Source organism: Rhinolophus sinicus, linkage group LG16 (genome assembly GCF_036562045.2).
Source record: "Rhinolophus sinicus isolate RSC01 linkage group LG16, ASM3656204v1, whole genome shotgun sequence".
In the NCBI taxonomy this organism is placed as follows: Eukaryota; Metazoa; Chordata; class Mammalia; order Chiroptera; family Rhinolophidae; genus Rhinolophus; species Rhinolophus sinicus.
The window spans coordinates 5005275-5014829 of NC_133765.1; the positions used below are offsets into that span (position 1 = coordinate 5005275).

The 9555-nt window shown below is 46.6% G+C and overlaps 1 protein-coding gene across 3 annotated transcripts in view; it reads right to left on the reverse strand.

Annotated features, from left to right (window-relative positions):
* Nucleotides 1–9335, reverse strand: part of GLB1L2 (galactosidase beta 1 like 2) — a 58268-nt gene extending 48933 nt beyond the window's left edge. For all 3 annotated transcript variants that reach the window (XR_012492776.1, XM_074321846.1, XM_074321845.1), the window contains exon 1: nucleotides 9192–9335. Coding sequence is in view for 2 of the 3 variants with exons in the window: in XM_074321846.1 (XP_074177947.1) it covers nucleotides 9192–9277 (86 nt within the window). In the remaining variant the exon portion in view is untranslated. The remainder of the gene's footprint in view (nucleotides 1–9191) is intronic.
* Nucleotides 9336–9555: the final 220 nt, after the last annotated feature.

The window sequence follows — 9555 nt, forward strand, 5'->3', positions numbered from 1 at the left end:
GTGAGACCAACCCGGCCCCTTAGCCAGAGGTCTGCACATTCCCGCTGTGGACTAAATCAACCCTTCCTCCTGTCTTTTTGCCACATGCAAGCTAATGGTTTCTCACATTTTTAAGTGGTTGGAAAAAAATCAAAAGAAATTTGATTTGTTTTGTATCCAAAAGAAATTACATAAACTTCACATTTTAATATCCACAAATAGTTTTACTGGCACCCCACCACACCCATTCATTTATGTATTGTCTGTGGCTGCTTTGGGCACAGTGCAGCTGCTGTGATAGAGACTACAATCATATGGTCTGCAAAGCTGCAAACACTACCGTGTTTCCCCAAAAATAAGCCCCAGTTAAGATCATCAGCCAGACGGACGCATTTAGTACATTATGACGATGTTCCAGAAGAAGATGACATGTCTATTGTGGGGACAGAGTCCCAGAAAGCAGTTTCCAGGCTCTCGACCTCACGTGGAAAGTGCTGGCTCAGTTATTAGATGGCCATCAGCTGTTACTGGTTAGCCATTAGCCACAGATATAACTGCCGTGACTACGCTAGGGGGTTGGTTGGCTGGCAGAGAAGCAGAGGGCAAATTGCGGATCGTGTGGCTCCTGCTTCCTGTGTCTCCAACCCAGCCGCCAGCGAGAATACAGTGGTATGCACCCCCTATCTGTGGCGTCTTTGGTGTTCCTTTTTGGCCTCACCATGTCCTGTGATCTTGTGCGGGGAGCGAGAGCTGAGACCCTGCATTACAACTATATTTGAATAAATATAGATTGTTGTACATGAAAACATAAGGCATCCCCTGAAAATACGCCCTCATGCATCTTTTGGAGCAATAATTAATATAAGACCCGGTCTTATTTTCGGGGAAACATGGGTATCTGGCCCTGTACAGGAAACCCTGCCGCAGAGGAGGAGGCCCTGGATACTAAAAGGAGGCCTCACCTCTCCTGCCTGAGCCACTACCTGGGCCTGCTTCTAGCCACCCCTTTGTTCCGGCTCTTCCCACCTGATTCCTTCCTTTGACTACAGTCTCCTGACTATTCTGGCTGTTGCATACCTCACACACAGGAGGGTTGGCCTCCCTTGGTTCTGGACATGTCTGCTCCGGAGAATGCACTCCGCCTTCATGCTTCAAGTGCTCACAGGCTTCACATGCTCTCCAGACTCACCTGACCACCCACCTCCCCCACCAGGTGGTCTCCCCTCAGGCAGCCTACTGTCCTGGCTCACCCCAGGCTAGAACGAGGAACAATTGGATGGCAGATTCTTTTCTTAAAAACAAGGACATCCTGACAGTCTGGTGGTGAAAATACACACTTACATGTTCTCTCTCTCTCCCCATCCCCCACTCCCACCCCATTGTTTTCAAAGACAGTGAGAAGACAGTTGAGCAATCACTCCACCAGGTAGCAATCCTTATTTGTCTGGCCAGAACTTCAAAAAACAATCTGCAATTCTTCACCAAGCTCACATCACTGATCCTAACTTTTGTTTACAAATGCTAGGAGCGCTTCCCCCTCTCCACCCGCTAAGTGTAAAGTGTCAGCAGGGTTGAAGAGGACTCTCTCTGGCTCCCTCATTCAAACACAATCCTGGCTAGTAACACAGTCCTTAATCTGTCCCCTAGTGAACAACTAATCCTCAGGAAAGTTCCATCCAGGTTTCCACCTCCAGATGTGGTCTGCACCTGCAGAGTGTCTTCATCTGGAGCTTGTTAGAAACTCAGGCCTCCCCTGAGACCTACTGAGTGAGAATCTGCATTTTTAACCAGACCCCAAGGTTCAAGTCTGAGAAGCACCAGTCTGTATCTCCTCCTTTGATACATATAGTCTCTTTCAGGAAAGAGCTTCTCTTTGCAGTGTCTTTATATCCTATCATTTTCTAGATTTTTAAAAAATGATTTCCTTGGAGTGCTTATAAGCAGCTTGGAATTAACGCTGCAAACAAAAGCTAGCTGTTATCAATGTCCAAGTTCTGGAGAATTCAACTGTTTCCTTTCTGGAAATATTCTGATAGGTTCCTAGATGAGTTTTTAATACATTAATAAAAGGGATGAATTCACTGAGAAAATGAGGATGATAATGCTGGATTGCTCCAAGGAATTGACTGTGAGAAAATGAGATGATACATGTCAGAGCTTCATAAACAATAAAGTACCACTCAAAGGGGTAGTAATACTGAGAACGACCATTGGTACTAGTGATCATAATGCTAATAATAACTTCCACAGTTTCCTGAGTAATTAACTCAGTAATAATAAACTAAAGGAAATATAAAGTGTGTGGTTAAATCAGGTCAGGGAGACCTTCCTCGCCAATTAGTTTGTTACCAAGGAGCTAACCAGATCCAGAGGAAGCTCTTGTTACTGTTGATTTTCTAGTGAGCAGTTCGTTCATGATGCAAATTTTCTTGATGAGACCAGAGGTATCTGCCATCTTTCTAGTTGGAGCTTATTATTAGCACTTTCTTCTAGAATTTCTGTTGCCTTTGTATCTTTAATTCATAGTAGGATAAGTAACTGTCCAGCCCTAAAATACACGGCACAGCAGGACCTGGTCACTGATGGGAACTGTCCTCAGGATTGCTCTGCAGAACCATACTCTGCTCAGTCTACAGTGAGGCTCCTGGAAGAAGGCACACATGTCAGGATTTCTAAAGGGGCCTCACAAAATAGAGCAAGACCTCAACATTCCTGTTGCTACCATCCCTTTGGGCAAGTGTTAGAGGCTGTGCAAGTTAGAGACACAATAGGTTGTAAAGAAAACATTAAGCAGAGGACTTGGGTCCTGAGTTCCCTACAGGGAGGAATTGTCATCTGGTGGTGACTGGTGAGGGAGGAAGGGTAGAGGGATGAAGTCGTCTTACACTTTATATCCATCATTGTACTGGATGACGAGGACAAAGTGTGCAGGGCAGGCTGCAGACTACCGGACATGGATGGACGTGTTTGAGTGCAAAAGGGCAGAGAAGCAGGTAACAAGCTTACAACCTCTATCATGTGGAAGGGGCCCATGAATTGATTCTCAGCTTTCAGAGAGGCTCTTCCAGGATAGCTGGGGTTGGAGAAGAGCCATGTCCAGTCACCTATTTAAATGATCTCCTTGAATGAGGTGTGCTAACCAGGACAGGTCTGAGGGTATGCCAGAGGGCATCCCTATGTCACCTGTAAATCCTGCAAATATTGATCGGTGACTGGAGTAGTGAGGGGCCTGGGAAGCCGTACATGGGAGTCATAGCCGTCTCCTTCAGTTTCCTGCCCTACCACACACAGTCTGACCAGATTCAGACAGGCCAGTAGCCACACAACCTAACATGGCAGAGACAGCATCATCAACTGCTGGAATATGTTGGCTTCCAGCAGCGACCAGACAATGCTCACATAGAAGACAGGTCCTTGCTGGTCCTGAGGGTTGGTTATTTTGGCATTATACATAATGTGTACGTACTTGTTAATCTGCAATGAGAATTTACAAACACAATTTCCAGGCACACTGTGACCGTACTAGGGCCACCCTAAACAAACGTTCAACCAAAGCTAGGCCCAGAACATCACATTAAAGATGCTGATCAAGAAAACACTCATTTATCCAAGTGGTTATGCCAGAGACCATGAGATAGCAGATATGTTAAACTGCCTAAAAGACATGATTACACATAAAAATTTCCTCACTTGGGTCTGAAATACAAATTGCTATTCATCAGTCTCAGGACTCTGATGGGACTATAGGCTCCCATGAGGCGCCGTTTCCTTGGCCATCCATTCCCCTGAAGTGTCCATTTGGGGATATTTCAGTCTTACCAGTCTACAGCCCTGTACACTCCTCCCTCAGCAGGGGAGTTTGAGGGCCTAACGCCCCAGGCAGGTACCCTCAATGCCTCTACTCCAGAATAGTGCCTCTTGGATCAATCCTTGAACCCAAGAATTTCAGCCCCAGGAAAATAAAACTCCGTCCCTGTGTCTGGCCCAGCTTCCTGGATGTGTTCCTTGGCCTGGGCCCAATGCTTTGGGCTCCTGCTTTGCTGGGAGAGGCATTAAATATTTCCAAAGGGCTTGGGCCTTCTATTTTAAAACCAAGTATAATACCTTCATTTTGTAGAGATGCAAGGTCATTGTGCAGGTCACTCTGCAATCTTAACAGCTCCATCCTTCCCTCTGAAAAGATTTCTAGGTAAGCCAGGAGCTGACCTAGCACTCAGGCTCTAGCAAGTCAGGCCAAGTGGCTGCCTACATGACCCAGGGACATGCTGGTAGATCAGAGGGCAAAATTTTCTAAATATTGTAGGAAGTTTGTATGTGAATAAGCATTTACTAGACCAAAATCTTGAGACCCAATCGTAAAAAAATACAAACTCCTCATTAAAATTGACCACATAACAACAATGAAACGTGTCCTGATGTTCTGTGACACTGTATTTTCAGTTTGGGAAAAATTTTCCATTGATAGCATCATAAATGGAAAAGATGTTGTATCTCAACCTAAAGAGAAGTGAAAGTCTGTCAGATAACCCAAAGGGCTGTACTGATAAAAGACTGATCTTAGAGAAGTGTGTAGAATCGGAATGAAATGATTTCATGAGAGCGGGGACAATATAAATATGTTTTTAAAAATTTAAATCTACAACATGGGACTTATCCACATAGATATATGAGAAAGAGGCTAGTGCTTATGAGACACAAAGAATCTATACACACACAAATTAGGCAGAATTTTCCCCTCAGACTCAGGGAGCTCAGAACCTCCTTCATACTGATCCAACAGAAATAGAATGTGCTATTTTACTTACTTTTTTAAAATGTCTATTGAGATTTAAAATGAGTATCTCATATGGTCAGCAATTCTACATATAGAAATATATCCAACAGATATTCATTGCAACTTTGCAGCAATAAAAGGTGGCCAACAATTGATGCTTATCAATAAGGGAATATTTAAATAAATTATGTACCAAATGGACCAATGGGGTCACATATATAGCTGTCTTCTTGTATATGCACAGAATTCCCCTGAGAGAAACCATTATCAGTAATAACATCAGATGAGGGGAGAGAGTGCCTAGGGGCCAGGAGTAGGGGCGTTATTTTCCCGTGTATTATTTAAATACTTCATTTTTTTTTCATATATTAGCTACTCATAAAATCAACTTTGTAGGAAAAACACATGTGTTCTTGAAAGAAACCTCACTGTCTTGCTGAGTACAGAGGATACAGAGGCAGTGAGTATCAACTAAGATTAAAAATATCCCTGCACTTCTATCCTAGAATAAGTCCCACACAATGGAAACTTTTTCAATATGGCCTTTAACATCCAGAGCAATAGATTTAAGCAGAAGATAAAACTGAGTGGAGAGGAAGCAGCAAATATCCCCCCACCAAAAGAACTCTGCTGGGTGATAGGGGGGTGAAGGAGGGGAGAAGGCCTGGACTCGAGTCCTTTTCAGGTACTAAATGTTCTAAAAAGATCTCGCTAAGCTCCAGCATCTCCTGAATCCAGAAGACCATTCAAAGCAATATAATGGAATTCTGAGTCATTTCATCAAAGGTTCAGTGTTTATTTCACTTGCTACTTCCTTGACCTCAGGTGGAGAGTACTCTTTGGCCAACTTTCTGATACTTCTTCTGTCAAGGCAATGTAGCTCTTTGCCCCCAAGCTCCTGGGTATCCCAGTCCCTTAATCACAAATACACCAATAATATCCATGCCCTTGCTTCAAGACACCCTGGTCCCCTTCAGTTGCTGGCTAGCTTAGCAATGTAAGACTCCCAGAGCCAACTCTCTGTTCCTAGCACCTTTCCCTGACTGAGCCACTGCCTAGCTAGGCGTGTTTCCCCATTTATGTCAGAGAGGTGACTACCTGCTGAAAGAGACACTTCCCAGATGATGAAAACTTCACCACTGGAAGATGAAAGGGACACTGTTCAAAGAGTTTGAACATTCCAGGGAATATGACTCAGGCCTCAAGCCTAGTACAGTCCTAGAACAGGCAAAGCTCATAAAATCAATGACCTCACAGAAGCCCAGGAAGCAAGGCACAATTTGTCCACACAGCCTCGGAAAACAGGACTGGCCATGATCTTGATCAAAGAAAGTGACCTGGTCACGTTGCTAAGGTATCCCCCTTCACTAAGGAGAAGTGCAACAGGTTCTCATCCTGGAATCCAGGTAATGCTAGCAAGAAGCCAGTGAAGAGACAGCTGAGTGAAGAGAGGAACTTACTTTTTAGAAGGTATGATGCAGGCTGCCTATGTGGCAGCTTTCCTCTCTCCTAACTTTTGCCAGTTAAAATGTCAAGTATGAGATATGCAGAGTTAATGGATTTTGTTCAGTGATGCATTTATATTAAGGAAAAACATCATGAGTGGGAACCGTGCCTTGATACTATCAAGCAGGCATTCTTATGCTGGAGTGGGAGGAGGAAAAAGAATGAGAGGTAACTGGCTCAAACACACGGTTCACTTTTATACACACATCACAGACCACCAAGTAACATGCTAAGTGAAAAAAGCTTACCCAAAACAGAGCAAATACTTTAGGATTACCTTTCTATAAAACACTAGAAAATACAAACTAATATACGGTGGCAGAAAGCAAGAGATCAGTGTGCTTGTAGATGGGGGAGGCAGAGAGACACAGGAGAGAGAGCTGCAAAGGGGCACAAGGAAATATCTGGGGCTGATGGATACTTTCACTGTTAATTGTGGTGGTAGTTCCACAGGTGGGTACATACGTCAAAACTTACCAAAATGTACATGGTGAACATGTGCAGTTTATCATATGACTGCTACCCTGCAAGAAAGGTAATTTTTAAGAAAGAGCATTGTTTAAGCTAAAAAAACAAAGGTTGAAATCTTCCTCAAAAGTCATCTTGGTCCTATTTCTTGGATATGATATAATCAAAGAGCTATGATTGACCATAAGCCGGAACAAGGGAAAATTTGTGGGGAAAAACAAAAGCTGAAGTGAAGCAGACCCCTCCTCCCACTCAAATACCTGTCTTCTGAAGTACGGAACAAGGGCTGATCCTGACAGCTCAGCTCCACAAAGCTGCCCGCTGAATAGCCAATTCCCATGTGACTATATTCCACTGGCCTCATCTACATTCCCAACAACAGCTGGGAGAAATCCGACCTCCCACTCAGTTAATGACCCAGTCAAAGTTAGAGCAAGGCAGGAAGAGGATGCGACAATTAGTATGATCTACTCTGGCCTCCAGAGATAATCTGTCATGTCCAGCTCAGGCTGGACAGAAAGAATTGGGCAGAAAGTGCCCATGAATCAAAAAGATGGCAAAAAGGCACATATTCTAAAGGACAAGTTCAGAGGTAGCTCTGAACTTGGTTCACAGCTTCTCTGGCCTCAGTCTTACCTGCTGAGAAAGAAGAAATAGCAGGAAAAACAATAGTGTCCTAAACACTTCAAACTATTGTCACAGCTATTCATTCTACTCAATAAGCCACCACCCCGCCCCCAAAACTGACTACTACTGCAGTCACCCCACCCAGGTGGGAACACAGGTAACTCACCTGTGAGAAGCTCAGGCTTCGTCACAGCCAGACAGCTGTCTGACATCTCATCTTCTGTCCAAGAAACACCCAGCCTCCTTCCTGCCCCTTTTCCTGTGGACTGTTAGGGTGTACTTACCTGGCACATTTCAAGCCCCTCAGTGTCAGCCCTCATAATGACCTGCCTGAGTCCCCTGCATGGACTGCTATATCCTTGACCACCAACAATGGGCAAACCACATGCTACTTGGACACCTCTGGCACTTTTCTCTGGGGTGTGGGTTTCCTGATACCCTGCTGTATGCCAGAGGCTCCTGCTGCTTCTGCTTTAAGTAATTCTTCTGGGGTTTGCATCAGCCTTGCACCAGGGGGAAAGCTAAGCATCCTACAAGAGCCAGGACCGGTCTTCAAAGATGAAAGGGTTAGAAATCATAGAAAAGATGAGAACAAAAGTCTCGGGAACAACTGGGGAAACAAAATGCTTCTTCAGTTTTGTGGGCCCCAGAGTGTGAAGAGCAACATTGCCTTCTCCCAAACATATCATGACATCCTCACTATCTCTGAAACAAAGAAGACATGTTAAGTTTTGCAAGACTATAAATTGGAAGAGTTTCTGAATGTGTTCTTGGGGCAGCAAAATATGTTCAGATATTTATCTCCACCAAAAACTTGCCTCTCCCAGAGGAAGTTCAGAGAAACTAAGAAGAGGGATAGAGAAGAAGACAAGGTCGAGCTGAGGGGTGGTGTACCTGCCCCAAATTCCAATGTCTCAGTCTCCAGCCTCTTCAACACTTTCAGTGCCAAAGCATTTGTTAAACTGCTGGTCTACTTTTCCCAGCAACACTGGAAGTTTTGAATATGGAAAGTGCCCAGCATAGACCTGAATGATATGGTCAGGGCTGTAGGATCCTTTAAATAGACCCAGTTTAGAAAACTTCTGGGTTAGGGCACCCACATAGGCCAGCAGCAAAGCATTCTATCACTAAAAGCAACCACTGGCCGCAGGCATTTTGTAAGGGGAGCTGGTGAGTGGAGAATGGTGGGAAAGGGGTGAGAGAAGACATATCAGTCCTAGAAAGGAGCGAATAAATCCAGGGCCAAAGATCTTGGAGGACCCATGGGGAAGCGTTCTCATGACTGTGCTGGGCAGGCTAAATCAACCACAGCGGTGAGCACTGGAGCTCTGGCCTCTGCTGAACAGAGAAGCCTCCCAGCAAGTTTGGTAGGAAAAGTGGAGATCTGGGGGAACAGCATTAGGGTGTTCTCCAAGGAGGACCGAAGGCGGAGCCGTGATCAGGGACATCTGAGAGGGATCTGAGGCTCGTTCTGCTGACCTTCCCAGAGGGCTGGGAGTATCCAAGAGAAAAGCTGAGCCCGGCGTCACGGGCGCGGAGTGGGGAAGCCTTAGGGCATAGACGCCTAGGGACTGGGAGGGCAGCGCCTAGTGTCACCCAGAGGCCTGGATCTCGAGGCAGGACCAAAGGTCCTGGAGGCGCCCAGGGACGCCGTAGTATTGGGGAGCTACAACAAAAAGAAGAGGCTGCTGGGCTGCTCCCCAGGGGAACTCGGGACTCGCGGGTCGCGGGACGCAAACTCCGGAGTCTGGCTCCCTGCGGCGAGAAGCGCGGCGAGGACTGGAGACGTGGGGCGCTGGGCTGTCTGCAGTCAGACAGGCGCCGGAGGGGCTCTCACCTGCGGAGCACTAGGACGCTCAAGATCACCAACAGCAGGAGCCCGAACGCGCGGCAGGGCCTCCGCTGGATTTTCCACCTGCTCATCGCGCCTGAGCGCAGCTCGCAGGGACCCGCTCCAAGTCCAGCCAGCGCCCAGCCGCCGCCGGAGATGCGGCTCGGGGGCGGGGCCGTGATTAGTCGCCTGGGCAACCAGGCCCCCGCCCGCCCCGCACGCCCGTGCTCATTGGCTGCGGCCGGCAGCCCCGCCGCGGCTCTGCTGGGACTCAGGTAGCAGAGGCGGGACCTCCGCCTGAGCCAGGTCGGTGGGTCCCAACTGTTCTCAGCTCCGCGGAGGCTGTCTCGGTCTCCCAGCCTTCCTCCTC